Source organism: Thunnus thynnus, chromosome 4 (genome assembly GCF_963924715.1).
Source record: "Thunnus thynnus chromosome 4, fThuThy2.1, whole genome shotgun sequence".
Taxonomy (NCBI): domain Eukaryota; kingdom Metazoa; phylum Chordata; class Actinopteri; order Scombriformes; family Scombridae; genus Thunnus; species Thunnus thynnus.
In genome coordinates this window covers 3,926,392-3,944,926 of record NC_089520.1, presented here as the reverse complement: position 1 = coordinate 3,944,926, position 18,535 = coordinate 3,926,392, and the positions used below count along the sequence as shown (strand labels likewise).

Sequence of the window (18,535 nt, the reverse complement as noted above, 5' to 3'; positions counted from 1 at the left end):
GGTTTGTTTTAAATGTAACACTGTGCAGATCACTAAAACATGTAGTTTAATTCAGCCATTTAGAAGTGCTGTTAGATTAAACATAAGGCTGTAACAAAGTGGACACAAACTGGAGGTATAGTGTGATACACACACCTGTGATTTACAGTCAGATGTGTGATTCAGTTTCCTGACAGCGGAAGTATGAAAGTGTAAATTGGCTGAACTGACATTCTTCTTCTCCAGTAAATGAAACAACAACTTCTCGATCCTGCTCTCAGTTTATCTCTAACACACTTAACATGAACACCGAATATAAATTAAATAAAATAAAAGTTTAGATATCCCTCACTTTTTGCATAATTTGTTCTGGTACAAAATAATCTTGAAACATTATTATTTGAAATGTTTTCTGTGACACAAATATAATATGGTGCTGTTATTTATACAAAGTTAATAAATACCTTAAATTAAAAATTAGGTATGTACATATTCGCCCTGTTTCAGTGAAATGATGAAAAACGTTAATGTCTTCTGTGGTTCAGTTCTCATTCGAGTTGTAGCTACAGATTTTAAACATTAATTATCATTTTATAATTGTAGTAATTGTGACTATTAAACCAACAGAGACTGAGGTTTTAGGTTGAAAGATAATTTCATATTCAGAAATCATGACCTTATCTGTTGTTTCACAGTGAAATAAAGGATCATACTCTTAAAACATTTTACAAACATGAAATATAGAGATATGTAAAAAGAGAATTTCATTTTATTTATTTGTAAATGTGTGGAGAGTAAAACTGTATCTTAGTATATGTGTGAACTAAAATATGTGAATGTGTACAAAAACCTCTAAATATTCAGTAGATATGAACATGTGTAAAAGAATCTGAAAATATTTACTCATAAACTGAATGTAAAAGACTTTTTATTAATGAGTTAAAGTAAAGTATTAATAATCACCATGACTGTGCAATAACAAATGATGATATAGCAAATATAGCAATAACAAATAACCAACATATATATATACAACAAAAGTACCCTTTTACAATTAATTCCAAAATCAACAAGACTCCTGCTGCATAATACCAGACTGTATCATTCTGCTGTCATTGTGCTTCAGTAGCTGTAGAGTCGACTCACCACCAGGCAGAAGCATCTGTTGATTTAAATCTTCACATTACTGGACAGTAGTTGTTGCAGTTTAGCTGCAGCAGTGTAGTCTATGTTAGCTAGCTAGTGCTACTTAATGTCTCAGTGAAACATAAACCTCTAAGCTGCATGTTCAGCTGGTTGGATAATATCTATTTTTTACCAAAGTTTATTGATACTAGTGATGACAACAACTATCATAAAGTGAAGATGTTAATCCAGAGTCCATCATAGACTTGTACTTGTGATCCTCGACTCAGGATGTAGAAAACCTGGACTATGGACAGATTTCCACACACATGTGCAGATCTCAGGTACGGCAGGAGTGTAGCAAAAGTCACCTGTAAAAAGTCTAAAGTGGAGCGACAGGACAGTGATTGAAACATCCTTCCTACTGAGGATCAACACGTCTCAGAAACAGGAGGATGCTACAACAACATGACCCTCCTCACTACTGGGACCAAAACCAACCTCTGAGCTGTGTAGCCGAGCAGGAGGAAACTGCTCATAAGATCGATGCTAATATCACTGTGTCTGCTGAGAGTCATCTCACTGCTGCTTTAATCTGTCAATCATTTTAGATTTTAGGAGCATGCACACCTTTAGTTGTTCTCTTTGTGTAGGTTATGATGTCTGTACGTGATTTACAGTTACATTCTGAGTCTTACATTAACTTTTTGTGATCTGTTTCAGGTTTCCCGATTGGATGGGTTGTTGGTGCTTTCTTTATTGGTGTTGGTGTTGTTCTGGCTGTGTTTGGAGTCAAGCGGTGCATCTCACAAAAACGTAATAAAGGTAAGTTTAAATAATGTATCAACATATTCATAATGAGCAGACACCACAAATTCTTTATATCTGTCACATGTTTAGAGTTTTAACATTTGTTCTGATCTTCTCAAATATAAAACTTTCTGTTGGCACCCATACAAAATCCAACAAGTCTACATTTATTTATGATTGATCACATTGAATACAAATACTTCAAAGACATGAATCAATTACCATAGGTGGTAATTTGTACAGCATTTGAATGTCATTCAGTTCGTTCCATGTTTTCTGATTGAATCAGTTCATACATTTTAAATGGGGAGCTTGAATTTTGCCTTTCAAGACAGTTAATCATCTTAGTGATACTTTTTTATTTTATTATAACACAGCAGTGAACACAAACAAAAACAAACAGTAACACACTGTAACAAGATAATTATGTGTTACATGTGTTTTAATTCAAACATATCAGTTAGATAGACACAATGAATATTAACTAGAGAACTTGTGTTTCCAAAGTTGGGATTTTCTTTAATATAATTGTGTTTTCTCTCCCACAGACGGAGGTGCTGCAGTTTAAGAAACAGTCCACATAATCAACAGGAAGCTTTATAACTTGACATGTGCCTTGAACATGGCTGCTGACGTGTGTTTGTGCTCTTGTATTTTGATTTTTGTGAGGACCAGTTTGAGCTTTAGACCAAAAGCATGAAGACATTTTTGGAGCAGTTGGGGCATTTTGTCCAGTTCTCATTTATCCAAAGGATGGTTTTTAAGTTGAGGTCTGGTTTTAGGGTTAAAGATAGAAATAGACGACTGTATAAACCTGTTAACTGAAAGATTAAACTTCCTGTCTGACTGCAGCAGGACCAGGAGGAGGCAGTGTAGCAACAACATGATATCAAATATAAAACACTAAAATGCCCCAAACAACTCATACTATAGTAACCTCACAAACATTTTGTTGTAAAAATTAATGAAAAAACAAACAAACAAACACTTTTATTAAAGGTTAGACTTGAAAAAAATCCCAAACTAAACTTTAAATGTTCAAAAATGTCATCATAGAATTTATTTGGGCATTTGCAGAATTTCAATTTTCTGTCTGATGATACGTTTTGTACATCACATGAGATGTTGGGGTTGTTTCTTTTTATTAATTAATATTTTTATTGTTTTTATTTTATTTTATTAATTTATTGGTTTATTTAATAGGGAACGAGCACCTTGATAAATATTGCTGTAAATATGCTGAGTTTGCCAAAAGTCTGGTGTTCATTCACAGTCCAGAAACAGGAGGATGCTACAACAACATGACCCTCCTCACTACTGGGACCAAAACCAACCTCTGAGCTGTGTAGCCGAGCAGGAGGAAACTGCTCATAAGATCGATGCTAATATCACTGTGTCTGCTGAGAGTCATCTCACTGCTGCTTTAATCTGTCAATCATTTTAGATTTTAGGAGCATGCACACCTTTAGTTGTTCTCTTTGTGTAGGTTATGATGTCGGTACATGATTTACAGTTACATTCTAATGATACATTTTGTACATCACAGGAGATGTTGGGGTTGTTTCTTTTATTTAATTAATATTTTTATTGTTTTTATTTTATTTTATTAATTTATTTAATAGGGAACGAGCACCTTGATAAACATTGCTGTAAATATGCTGAGTTCACCAAAAGTCTGGTTTTCATCCACAGTCCCTCAACAGATATTACATAGTCACCCTAAAATAGTTCATTCAAAAATATAAAACACATAATAAAATAGAACATAAACATATAAAGAGCAGTTTTTAAAAAAGAAAAGTTAATCTAAACATATGGACGAGGAAGCAAAAAACATGTATTATGTTTTGTACTAATTAAAACATGTAACAAAGAGACATTGTATAATTATACAAAACAATTCAAAGCTGCCCATAATTCACAACATACTAATGACACATTCAGAATAATAAATAAAAGAAGTTAAGTTACATTTAGTCATCTCTGATATTCATACAGACTGACAATAGAAAGACTGGAGTTAACAGGCTGATGGCAGCAGAGAGTATTTACCTTTTAATGCTGACAGAACTGATTGTCATTAAACCATTCCATTAAGTGAGAATTATATTAACTGTATGTGTTTTATACTCTGATGGAAAAATAATGCAGTCTAATACAACAGGCCTGCAGTAAATCCTGCCTTCATCAAGGTTCTAATGTTCAGTTTTTGTTGAACCTGTATGATAGAGGTGTCGACTCAACTTAAGTTATTTTGGAGGCTTTAGTTTGTGGTGCTGTTGAATTGTATTGGGTTTTATACTGAGAGGTGTTTTCCACAAATTGATTCAACAGCATCACAAACTACAGACTCCAAAATGACCATGGATTTGATTTAACACCTTTTAGAAAACAATGTCAGCAAAAGTTGAACATTAAACCTTCTATAAAGTTATGAGATTACAGCAGGTTGTTGTATTAAACTGCATCAGTTTTAGCTTGTGTACCTAATAAACTGCAACAGAGAGTAGTTCCACTCTTGTGCTTTGAGAAAAACTCAGACTAAGAGCAGACTCAGTCATTTCCTCTCTGATTCTTTGCTCTGTTGTGTTTTTATTGTTTTATTTTAGTATTTTTGATGGTTTTATTATCACCTCATTATGCATTTCAGTTCTATTCTGGCTCTGTTGTCCATGTACAATAGATTGATCTCATTCATAAAATGGTTTAATGTCAAGCTGAAATACAACTATAAAACCATCCACTGGACTGTTGTTGAGAACATTATAGTTCATAGATAAATGACATGAACCTGCATAGAAACACAATCAAACTACCTGAGACAGTTTGTAATTAGTCATTTTGGATTTAAGACTTAAACAGAATGAAAAATAAAAAATGTGATAATGAGGTAGCAAAGCAGGATAATCAAACAGTCACTGAAAATAAAATTCAACACACAACAGAATTAAAGTGAACTGAGTTAAAAAGGGACCAAACTCTGTCCAGTCCCTGCTGCTCCTGTCCTCAGCCTGCAGCCTGCATGGTAGCTCACTGCCATCAGTGTGTTTATGAGTGTTAATGGATGAATGAGAGAAAAATTATAAATTGTGTTGGATAAAAGTACTATATAGATGCAGTCCATTTAGCAAATATTATCATACTGCTCTAAAGATCCTCACTGACTTGGGCATTAAGAAAAATATAAGACTTCACTGTACTGAAACCTGCTGTTGTGCTTTGAATGTGAATATTTTGCAGCTAAACTGAAATAAAATGTGTTGTTGTTTTTTTAAACAAGCATGTGTTATTTCTTTGTATTTTTTAATGTGCTCAGCCAGAATCAGTCAGTTACAGTTTCATACTGAACTATAAACTGTTGACTGATCTTTGAATTGTTCTGAAAGTTCATGTATGTTCATGTTTACTGATGATGCACTTGCAGGTTATCGTGTAATTTCAGGCAGTTCTTCATCATTTTTGTTCAAATGTTTGAATAAATCATGAAAAATGTCAAACTGTATGTTGTGACTGATTTGGATGTTTCTGTCTGTTCAAACTTTGATAAGAGAAACAAAAGTGATGATACTGTATTGGCTGGATTTTAAGATGATCATTATACAACATCTGTTTCTGATGAAGACTTCTGAGCGAACTATGTAGCAGATCCACTGTATTTAAAACTGCTTCTAACAAACAGACAGTTAACCAGCCTGATAAAAGGTGAATATAGCTCTAAGTTTATTGTGCTAATAGATTCTACTCTTCAGGGAAGGATTCTTGAAAGTGTTTTGTTTTTTTAATTAATTTCTTACATGGTGATATTAGTGGCGGATCAACAAAGATCCTCGGTTGGATTCAAACTGGTGACGTTTGTGGTTCATGTTTGACATCTTAAACCATAAAGGTGCCCAACTTCTAAACTCTTATTTCATGTCGCTCAGTATAATGAAACTTTTTAGACTCAGTGACATGACGATATGTAAATAAAAAGTACAATATACACACTGTTGCCTGTCAGGGAGAAAATATCCAAAAGTACAAAGTACATTATTTCAGTCAGATTACACAGCTACAGATTAAATGTCAGTGTGGAGGTAAAGTATTGCTCAGGAGGAGATTCGGACAAACTATCTACAGTTTTTGTCTTGATTTCACAGCTCACAAATTAGTGGAAATGATGCTTTTATTGGGAAGGATTTGCGGCGGAAGCGTTGTTGCCGCTGCTGATGGAAAGCAGGCGGGTCTGATGGAAACTAGGGCTGAATCCAAATGTCCAGACTTCACCGCACTTGCAGACTCACGGACTTTGCGGGCGCGTTCTGGGAAAGTCTGCGAGTGCTGAGGGTCCAAACCCACAATTCATCAAGTCCACAAGAAACCTCAAGCTGACTTCCTGCAGACTTCCATAGAGTCTGCTCAGGGTGCAGACTTCACTAGACTTCACACGGAAAATTACCCATAATCCTGCAGCAATAGGCTATAAAGTGATGATGTGAAGAATCCTACTAGTTATTACTAATAAACAATAATAAATAAATATAATAATATTAATAGTAACAATAGGATGTAAAATATTTACTTTTGATGACGTTGTTCACTTTTGTTGTGTAGTGAGGTATAATGTACACACATAATCTGCTTAAGTAGATGCAAAGGTTGTTTTTTGTCCGTCAGTTGAGGATTTAATGTGAATATAATATCAGTGTTTAGCAGCTCATGTAAAGGGAAAAATCTCACTGATCATTCTGACCAGATGTGTTGAGTGTAAAGAAGCAGACCTGCTCATATCAGAACCATTAAGAGCTGTTCAGAAAACCACTTTGAAATGAGTTACAGGGTCGAGAATTTTAATTTATCTCCATGGAAACAGTTTGTGTCCCCTTGCGGCCCTCGCAGACATGACGTGATTGCGTTGAACACGTCACAGTATGTACAACTGAAGTCCACGAGGGGCTCAGTCCGCAGGTCCGGAGGGTGGACATCATCCAAGCGCGACTGAAGAGGAAACTGAGAAACCTTTTGTGAAATTATGACCTTCAATATATGATAAAATGTCAAAAGTTCATTGTAAGTGCAAAGGACTGGTTCATATGCTAAACAAACCCAAGAAACAAAAGCTTCATTATAAGTTGAAATGTTGTTAAGAGAAATAGCTTCAATGGATTAGATGACTTTAATAACTATCCTAAAATTATGGGCTGTTGACAATTACTGATCCCACATAGAGAGGACAAACACACAGCATTGCTGGGCAAATGCATTTGCTGCCTCTATATTAATCCTTTCAGTAGTGTGCTTTTTAAACTGCTCAGAGACAGGGGCATCTTCAAAGTACAGATCAACAGGCTCTTCAGGGGAACAACTCTTATTCTGGCTTACAGAGAACATCTGGGCTCTGATGGAAGCATCACGTACATTTACTTTGATAGGTTTGAGCCTGTTGACAGGAAACACTCCACAATAATCCACCGTGGTGCAAAGTGACAAGATGTGTGGACATGTTCTGAATGACTACTTTGACCTGTGCATGAGACTTACACTTAACCAGTATAAGCTGGCTGCTTACCACTAGGCCCCCTGGGAATGAATGCATTTTAAATTCCTCTACTATTCCTGTAGCTTCATCCTCTGATATATTGGCATAATATCTACCATTCACTTCACACAAGCCTCCTTGAGGGGTTGTAATTGGTGTCTTTCCCACAAAGTGCACAGTCATTGGTTTTGTTACTCTCTTCATAGGCCTTGTAGGCCAAAATGAAGTTAGCTTGATTGGTAATTTATCAAGGTATTCATTACCACCCCGCATCTTGCTGTCTCCTGGATACCTGAGAATATTTTTCCCCACCAAAAGGTGTGTTTTGGCATTAAACCTTTGATCAGGGCAGACTACAGTTAGGGTTGATATGGTTACATCTGTGCCACATTCCTCTGCTGGAAATGTGACATCAACTGTAGTATACCAGTGTCAAACAGCTGCTCTGCAAGATTTTGCTAATCAAATGTGGCTTCCTGTGAGAAAGTTGCTGCTGCTAAAATGACTATGATATACACGTTAGCTGTGACCCACTATCACCCAGACACAGGCATTGTACCTCTTCTAGCCATGCTACTGCTTTCCAAAGCTCACCCACTAGATCTGGGAGTATGACTGTCTCCTCAACTACCTGCATATTTACACTAACTGTCTGTTCCCTGTTGTCTCTCATCTGTGTGAAACTTTCTTCATTTTCGGCTGCTGATCGTTCACAACAGCAGCTCCTTCCTGTTTAAAGTTTAGACTGGGGTGCAGCCATCAATCTTTTGATGCATCGCTGATTATGTGTCTGCTGCAACTTCTGTTGCACTAACTGGGCATCACAGGATTTGTGCAAGATAATGTGACTCCTCTCTACGTCTGTAACAAAACCCTGCACTCGAGTGTCTTTTGTTAGTTTTCTTAGACTTCCTGTCAGCTAAATTCTGCTCGCTCTTCTCTCTTTCTTGCTCTTGAGTTCTAGGCTTTGGATTTCCTGGCATTTTACTTTTGTTAGGGGGGCTCTGTCTGCTCTTCGCCTGCACACTTTCCTCCTCTAACTGTTTACTCTCAACCAGGCTGATATTTTCATCACATGATGTGTCTGATGGGGATTCAGAGTTAAGGTAGACATGACTGCAGGCTTTTACTGAGGTGTGGACTAGACACCTACTCTTTTCTCAGGGAGGAGAAAGGGGGGGGGGGGGGCGGCTCTGTTGTCTGAGTCATCCTGAGGTCCTATCATAGACCTACTCAGTGTTTTGATGTTTAGCAAAATTTAGGATTTAGGAGCAGTCATATTCTGATGCTTAGATGGGGTTAATAACTGCTGCGGATGTGGGAAGGATGGGGGGAGGGGTGTGTAGTCTGTCTTCATCCTGTTATGAGAAGATAAATGCACCACTATTACAGAGAAACTGCCTTCCTCTGAATCAAGTAGATCCAAGTTATTCCAGTAAATGAAGCAATAGTTGCAACACACCACTGATTAGATAACTTCAGATTCTTTTGCTCCCCCTCCTCTCTGTGCTCACTAGCTCTCAGGTTTCAAATTCAAAGGGCTTAAGTTAACTTGTGGACATGATGCTGTTATTGATATCATTTTCTGATAAGGCATCCTTTATGAAGGGTTTATAAGCATTAATAAAAGGCTTAATTGATGGTTCATAAATACTACTACCATTTATTAATGACTTTTAAGAGCTGATCACTTATCAGAAAGTGTGAAACATTTACAGTTATAAATGGTTATAAGCCATTAATTAAAAGGTTTGTGTTTCACATGTTCCAAGTCATCATGTCTGAAGTTATATTATAATCATTAATGAAAAATTAAATTCTACAGTTATAAATGTTCATCTGGATGACCTGCAGCCTTTCCAGAAGGTAAGTGGTTGAACATCGGAGGTGTCGTCCTGAAGAATTAAATAAAGCAAAAGTTATGGATGTATAGAAAGGAAGGATTTTTCACAACCTGGCAACCCAAAATTATGTTTGTTAATGACATATAAATGATTTATAAAGAATTGGTAAATTATTTATTAATTAAGTCATTAAGCCTTATAAGGTGTCTTATCAGAAAGTGGTATCCTGTTATTTAGGAGAAATCACCTGAAAAGGATTGTTTCCACTGCTGAAGTGCAGGTCAGGAGGAACAGCTTACAGATATTTGTGCAATAACAGGAAAAGAACAAGTCTACGGTTGGATTTCAGGACCTTTACTTCTTTTTCTTTTACTAGGCTGTTATTCACAGGTAGTTTCTAAACAATGAAACAGTGACAAACTGAACTTTTGGCTCCAAAATGTGCCATTTGGCTGTCAGATCGTTTTCATTCTTGGTTAAATTGAGTTAATTTGTGGAAATGATGCTGTTATGTTGAAGAAAACACACTGAGAAGGTTTTGTTTCTCACGGGTCATAACGAGTACAGATTTCTGCAATCAGTAAAAGAGGAACGGTTGATTTTGAGGACGAAGATAATGTGACTCTTCTCTACATCTGTAACAAAACCCTGCACTCGAGTGTCTTTTGTTAGTTTTCTTAGACTTCCTGTCAGCTAAATTCTGCTCTCTCTTCTCTCTTTCTTGCTCTTGAGTTCTAGGCTGTGGTTTTCCTGGCATTTTACTTTTGTTAGGGGGCTCTGTCTGCTCTTCGCCTGCACAGTTTCCTCCTCTAACTGTTTTACTCTCAACCAGGCTGATATTTTCATCACATGATGTGTCTGATTGGGATTCAGAGTTAACACTAAGTTAGATATGACTGCAGGCTTTTACTGAGGTGGACTAGACACCTACTCTTTCTGCTCTCTCCATCAACTGCTGCTCACTTTAAACAACAAGTCTGAGTATCCTATCATGTCCTTTGTGGGGTCTGACAAAATTTCTTTCAGGCAGAGTGGAGATATCAGGTTTTCATCCCAACATCCTCAGACAAACTGTTTAATAGATTTGCGTTAGCTTGTCTGCCAGACATGCCTGTCTTTTGTTGGGAGGGGTGGGGACCTCTGAGGTGTTATCATAGATCTACTAAGAGTCTTGATTTTTATCATAATTTAGGAGCTGGCATACTATTATACCTAGAGGAGGTTAATAACTTTAGATGTGGCTTCATTACTGCTTCAGATGTGGGAAGGATGGGGGGAGGGGTGCAGGGTGTCGTCTCCATCCTGCCATGAGAAGGTAAACACACCACTATAACCGAGAAACTGCCTTCCTCTGAATCAAGTAAATTCAAGTTAATCAAGTAAAAGTGGTTGTTAGTATGACTTTATGTATTTTACTGATTTTGGGTGTTTGACATGTGACCTAAACATTCCATAATCTGCATGTCATTTTAGGTAATATGATATAGCCCTTCTTGGGGGGACCTTTAAATACAAATAATGGGTCCATGGTCAAGTTTGGAACCGCTCCAGATGTGGTATGTAATGATACATAATATGTTGTGAGGTAGCTGTCAACCACTTGATTGGAGGGCTCCCAACTGAATTAGTGCCCATGGAAAACCTATGTTATTCAGGTGATAAGATACAGATGTGTAACCCTATATAAGCTATGCATCGACAGTGGTACGGTGCCCAGACCATCTCTGTATATGGAATGGACCCGATGGCCATCGTCCAATAAACGTCTTCAAAATAAGAACTTCGCCAGCTCTTCCTTTGAACGATATCATCACACATCATCCTGTTATTTAGAAGAAATCACCCTGAAAAGGATTGTTTCTGCTGCTTAAGTGCAGGTCAGGAGGAACAGATCACAGATATTTGTGCAATAACAGGAAAAGAACAAGTCTACGGTTGGATTTGACGATCTTTTACTTCTTTTTCTTTTAAATCTCAGTACTCGCTATTATTCACAGGTATTCTCTATAAACTGTGGGAAGAAACAGTGACACACTGAACTTTCGGCTCCAAAATGTGCCATTATATTGTGCCAAATATTTCTGTTGGAGGGCCAGATTTGGTCCGTGGACCGCTGTTTGCCCACCACTGTTACACAGTATGTGGAGATGACGCTTTTATTGTGAAAGGCCTGTTCCGGATGTGCAGCTGGTGTTGAAGCCGAGAAACCGAAAGTGTATGTGGATGAAGCAGTGACGCTGTCAGGAGTGGCTAAAGCTTCGTTATATAGAGATGTCAAAGTGATGCTTCATCTCCAGGTGACAAAGACAACTATGGAGCTTCTTCCTCTCGTGTGTGTTTCTCTCCTGACTTGGTCTGGAACAACGTTTGCTGATGAAAACGGTAAGAAAACGAATCACTTCCACTGATAATCAGACTGAATTATGTTTATTAATTGTATTTTATTTAAAATGTGTAAATAAATGCAGGAGTCTGGAACCATGCAGAATAAAAATGACTGCATAGTTTAGCGGGGAGATGACGTCATCACCTGCAAGTGTGACATCAGCAAGTATCTGATCTTATTAATCAGTATATTAATATGTATCCTAATAATGATCACAGATCAGTGTTAAAACATCACAACACAGATGATGTGATGTGATTACAGCTTCCCTCTGATTCATTACAGTCTTATAATAAACCTGCTCAGAGTTTAGATGTTTATCATAATTTAGGGGCTCTTATAAGAGGGGGTTAATAACTTTAGATGTGACGTCATGACTGCTGCAGATGTAGGCGGATGTGCAGTGTGTCCGATTATTGATCATCAATATAGTCGGCGATGAAATTTCTGTTAACCAACTAATTGGTTAATTGTTGCAGCTCTATTCAAATCATTATCAATATTTTTCTCTTTTTCTTTATTTCATTTTATTTTTTCATTAAGAGACAAACGCACAACAAAAACGGAAAAAAAACTGCATTTAATCTTCTCTGTTAGCTTGCTGAGAAGTTTTCATCAACTTGAAATGGCAGCAGGTGTTCAGGTGTTACAAGTGACTCAGGCAGGTGGGAGGTACTTAATGTAGCTTGTAGTTTATTGATTATTTTGACAAAAAGAAATGTGAAAATCCCACCAATATATCATATTTGGTTTAGTGTTGCTCCTAAACCAAAACATGTTAAGATATTTTTGTACCAAAACTTAATTTCTGTTTTTTGTTTGTTTGTTTTTTTCAAATTACTTGAGTTAATAATCTTTCCACGACTGGCAGCTGCTGTCGTTTCTCCTGGTTATGACTAATTGGTTTATCATGATTTATTTTTATTTATGAGGCTAAGTGACCAAGTTTAAATAAGTTTTCACTTCATTTACTTCCCCTCTTCTCCTCTCTCTGTCTTGTGCTCTCTCATTTTTTCAGGTAGAAATACCTGTTTGTGTGATTCTACTTATCAGGATGTGGAGACAGAGATTGTCTGATAAACCTGATCAGTGTTTTGATGCTCATCATAATGTGGAAGCTGTTATGATATTAATAATAATAGATTTTTTGGATATTTGGGGGCAGTGAAGCAAGCTGAAAACTCATATTTTCACCTTATTACAAACATGTTGATAAACAGCTGCCTATTTACACATCCAGCAGACATGCAGCAACATTAGGGTCATGATAGTAATCCTACCAGGTAAGATTGTTAGATCTGTTTAGTGCACCTCCTGCTCCACCTTCTGAAGACAGCACTGTAATAAACTAATAATTGAACTAGTCTTCCTACAGCTACTATAAAATGTATTCATCCTCTTTAGAAGTTTTTATGTTTTATTTTGTTATCTATTTGTGTTGCTTTTTAATGATGGTAGAATAACAAGGATTCATTCTCTGGACAACATATATATTTTTTTTTTTTTACAAAATTTCAAGGCAATCCATCCAATAGTTGTGGAGATATTTCAGTCTGGACCAAAGTTATGGGGGTGGCAGACATTTGTAGAGCCTCAAAGCTAAAAACCAACATAAATCATCATTTATTGGTCAATTTACCTTAAAGATCCCCTCCACACTTGTTTTAAGACACATACAAATATTATGCTTTGAACAATAATCTGTCTTATATTTTTTCCCACAAAAACATTTAAATTACCTCATTAAAAAAGTCTTACAATTACATCTACTCCCTCTCTTTCATTAAAAAAATCCTCAATCTATGAATATTTTAAGTATTTTTCACTTCAAAAGTTTAATTACTGGACACAAGATGTCTCCTGTTTCACTGTAAAGTCCATTCTCAGTGTTTGTGCACTGGAGGCTTCATGTTTTCACATCATACTTGTGAAAGTTGGATACTGGACCACGATTGGCACCAAACTAGTTGTGATGTCATAAAATCATCTTGTACATGCACGTGTTAAACTGAGATTTAACTTGAGCTCAGAGAAACTTTCCTCCTTCAGCAGATGAAAGTGAAAACAAACTCTGCACATAATGTTCATCATTCTGCACAGTGAAACTCAAACATTGAAAAAGAGTAACAAGGAAGTGGATTTGCATTAATACTGACTCCTGATTTAGTTAGTTTCAAGTGATATGGTTTTATCAAAGAATATTTCCACAATACCCGACATGTGTAAATAAAAAATAACATCACATGAACAGAAGACGCACCAAAGAGGCAAAATTCATTGTATTCCTTTTAATGCACACAGAAATGTATGGAAGTAATATTGTTGCCAAAGTTGAGCTGAGGCTGCATGTGAATAGATGCTGTTTGGAAAAGTAGAGGTGACACATTCATGTATGTCAGTTATTTTACTACTGTACTGTATGTGAGATTCGTGGTCAGAGGATGAAAACTGATCCCATTTAATACACTCATCCTGTCCTCCTCTCAGAAATGCAGAAGGTTTACTTCCTTTCTTCGTTAAGTTTTGTGGACGAGGGATCTGTAGTTACCTGACTCTCCCCCCTTCACTCAGACTTCACCCACTGCAGGAGACAGACGGGTGGATGGTTGTGTCTTGTGGTTTTTGCAGAGCAGCTTTCATATGTGCAGACTTGCAGAGTAGCAACAAGTTTAAATGTTAATTCACCACTTATATCAAAATATTATTATTTGTTCAGTTTTGATGACAAATTGAAGTTTCTACATCAGTTTACAGAAAACTTTGTGCTTGATTAGTTCATGTTACAGGCCACGTAGAAAGCATCACTTCAGGTTTGTTTACTTCTCTTTATACACAGATATTACATGCTTTCTAAGTGGCCTTAACCTTAAAGCTTAGTTGGTCATCAATCATGACACCCAAGTTTCGGGCGGACTTTGTGGGCATGAGTTGGGTTGATTTGAGCTGGATATTGATCTGTTGCTGTATAGCGGGACTGGCTGGGATGACAAGGAGTTCAGTCTTAAGCCCCTTTCACACTGGACAAAAAACCCACCAACAACCACTGATGTTTGGCTTTTGTCTTCAGTGGGAAAGGGTACTGTGATAAAGTGCGTAAGAATACACCATTTGTCCCTACTTTCACCATCAATGCCACATAGCTTACAAATTTAACCATGCTTGTTAATTGTTTGTTTAGCCATATGTCCATGACCAATCTGTAACTTGCAGACACATACTATCCTGGGTTTGTTTGTGGTTTGCATTATGTTTGGTTACAGTTCACATGCCAGCAACATTTTTGGTTAAAGTAAAACACCGACAAGTATTGTTAAGTTTAGTTATTGTTTATTGGGTTAGTCTGTGTTTCATAATTCAGTCATATTCTTTCTGTGCTACTTACCATACCCAACATGTGCTCCACAGACAAAAGGAGGGAGCACCAAATAATGGCCTCTGTTTATACACTGGGTGACATCATTAGTGATGTCACTGGGTTGGATAATGTGGGGGGTGGTAGTTAATTATGTTAAGTAAGTTATTTACTGTGACTTTGACCTGTTTATGTATGGTTGCAAGTGTATTATATGGTAAGCTATGGAAAAGTGTTTCACCTTGGAGGTTGGTAAGATTGAAAAACTTTATCTCTTACCTGTTTTTAGGAGAGACATGGGATGTACCTGCAGCAATGGTACAGCCCAGATTGACTCTGATGGACTGCTGATGGAAGGGTCTATTTAATCAGTTGCTTTTTGGCTGTCGGGGGGGTTAGTACATCAGTGTGTAGCTGTGTGCACATGATGATAAGTTAATATAAGTTCAGTTGATATGAGTTGATTTTGATCAGTTAGACCAAGTTAACTATTTAGTTGTTTTTTTTGTTTTTTGTACATTTTTTTGTTTGTTTTTGTTACATGCGTAGCATGGTGCCACTTTTTTCTTGTAAATAAATCACCTTGTGATACCAGATACCTTCTGTGTCTGCCTCCTACCAAGTGACTAGCCACTCTGGTCAGGCTACACCACAAGTACAATTGGCATTCATTCCCAGACCAAATGACTCTGCAGTAGTCACAGGTATTTATCGGACCCAGCTCCAATCAGCAGTGATGGAAACATGACACCTGAGTGGACACGCTAATTTTCGCCCCTTTTCCAGCTGCTCTTTCATCTGTTTTTATCTGTGGATATCTGTAAACATATAGTCTCATCCATATGTTTACATATAGTCTCTCTGTAATAACAAAGTAAACACACAGAAAAAAAACAGAAAGGCAAACTCATCTACTGGCAGTGGATGCTTTATTTTTTCCTCTAATCACTTCTGTTCATCTTATATCACCAACTTTCTCTTCCCTTACACCCCAGCTGTTGCTCTCAGTCCCCGGGGCAAGGCTTGAGTCAGAGGGTAGAAGGGTCCTAAATGTGGAATAACCTTCCTCTGGAAATCAGACAAGCAACCTCAGTGCCCTCTTTTAAAACTCTTAAAATCTCATTTTTATTTTATTTCATTTAATTAGAGCTTTTTTTGTTTGCTTTTGCTCATTTACTTATTCTTAACATTTTTTCATGGTGTTACCTTTGTTTCCATTTCTTATTGCCTTGTAACCTTTCGAAAAGTTATATTTAAATAAAGTTTATTATTGTTTTTATAAATAAAATCTGTGCTAATATCCTGATGATTAGCACAGATCAATGTTTAATATCAGCTCCATAACACAGTGATGTGATGTGATGACAGCATCCCTCTGATTAATTAAGTCCTATAATAGACCTACTCAGAGCTGATGTTAGTTTGGGAGCAGATGTGCAGGGCGGCGTCTACTTCCTGCCGTTATTTCTGATAAACTGCGTATCAAACATGACTGACAGCTGCAACACATCATCTATTGTGTAACTTTGGATGCTGATATTTCTGATGAAATATAAAATCTGAGTGTGTCTGCTGCCTGAGGGTCTCTGGGAGGTTTGTTGATAGTTTTTTATTGTGTTGGTTAAAGTAACACAATGAACCAGAGAAAGTTGTTTGCTCACCCTTCCTCCTTCTTCGTGCACTGAGGGCTTCCTCTTTCAAATATCAAATTCAAAGGGTTAATTGTTGTGATTCAGAGAAAGTATATAAAGTAATGTCTATGATAATATTCAGAACATGTTCATTTCTCTCTGGTTAGTTTCTTCAGTCAGGTTTATTTTAGGGAGCAGCTTGTTTGTGTGTTTAGTGTGGAGACAAATCGTATCTGTAGATCAGAGATGAGAAATGTGTTCGATCAGGAAGCAGATTCAACCTTAATAGTTTTATTCAGAAATCTAATTACCTGAAGTCAATTTTTACTTATATATGAGTAAATATATATTCAAATAATGACAAAGACATTAGTTAATCATCATGTTTGATCTTTATTTCAGTAAATGAAACAGAACAAGGACACAGAGTGTCATAGATGTGAAGCAACAAACATTTTTCATATTGAAAATAGTCTGATCCATCCTCTAAATGACACTAAACACTAAATTCTTTTGATCAGCTCAGTTTCTTTCAAATAATGGAATCGACTCTCTAACCTGATGGTAAATACATGTTTAGACTTATTTCTCCCACTTCAAGCTTCCTGATTTCCCTCTTTAATGTTTCTTGTTCTCCAGATGATTTATTTCATGCTTTGTTTCCATAGTTGTTACCAAATGGCTCCACAGTGTTTAGATAGAAAGAAGTTTTGACAGTTTGATGTATTTCAGATGTGACTTCAGGCTTCAGGCAGGTGTTTTCTGTCTGTGTAGTTCAGAGGTTCGTCCTCACTGTCTTTCTATTGACTTCATAGTGATCATGATGAATTATGGTGAATTAAGTTTGACTTTGTTTAGTTCAGTTTTCCTCTTCGATCTGCAGCGCTCTCTCTGGCTTCTCTTTCTTTCTCTCACTCATTTTTTCAACCAGGTGTAATATTTATTTGTGTGTTGGATGGACAGACAGAGATAGTCTGATGACGTAGTCAGTGATGAAGATCATCATCATTTTGGAAAAACAGTTAAAAGACTTAAATGTTATTATTTATTAATGAGTGTGATGTTCTCCTGAGGTTATCCTGATAAATAAGGACTAGTAAAATGAAATATAAAAGATGAAAACAAATAGAGAAATAATAAATATCACTTATAATAATATATAATAACAATAATACATAAATTATAAATATGTTTACAAAGTAAAATATTAAGTGCAGATATATAATGTTCAGGGCAGAGCAAAGGATTTGTTGAAGACAATGTTCCAGACGACAAGAAACAAGAAAAGTTTGTTGTTATAACATAAGTTGATATGTTGCTATGACAACAAACTTCCATATGTCTGTCTTAACCTGATTATTCTGCATGTAAACATATTGATTAATACATGTTTTTATCCTCCAGAGCCAAATGTCATCAAAGTGATCGTGGAAGAAGGAAGTGACGCCATTTTACCCTGTTCACCCAGCAGCAAGGAGAACATTGTGTCACAGCACTTTGACTGGAAGAAAGATGGTCAGAAGGAGGTGTTCCGGTATGATGCAGGACCTCATAGCAATGACGGCCGTTCAGGTCAAGATAAGCAGTTCATAGGACGAGTCTCACATTTTGAAGATGAACTGAAGTCAGGAAACGCCTCCATAATCATCAGACATACGATGGTGGCTGATAGTGGAAACTACACCTGTGACTTTCCACTTCTTCAGCCAAGACAAATATTCCACATTAAGCTTCATGTTGGTGAGTGTTTTTATAAAATGTTTATTTACTGATGTGACTGGTTTAAGAGTCTCAGATGGACTCAAGTCAAATAGTCAGAAAACACATCTGGCAGGGCCTCGTCCCCACAGCGCTGCAACCATGTATGGAGAGATTCCCTCTTTATCAAAC

At 36.7% G+C, this 18,535-nt stretch overlaps 1 protein-coding gene across 1 annotated transcript in view; it reads left to right on the top strand.

Annotated features, from left to right (window-relative positions):
- Positions 1 to 18,535, top strand: part of LOC137180919 (hemicentin-1-like) — a 215,344-nt gene that overhangs the window by 68,574 nt on the left and 128,235 nt on the right. The window contains exon 5 of the mRNA XM_067586224.1: positions 18,050 to 18,385. Within this exon, the coding sequence (XP_067442325.1) occupies positions 18,050 to 18,385 (336 nt within the window). The remainder of the gene's footprint in view (positions 1 to 18,049; positions 18,386 to 18,535) is intronic.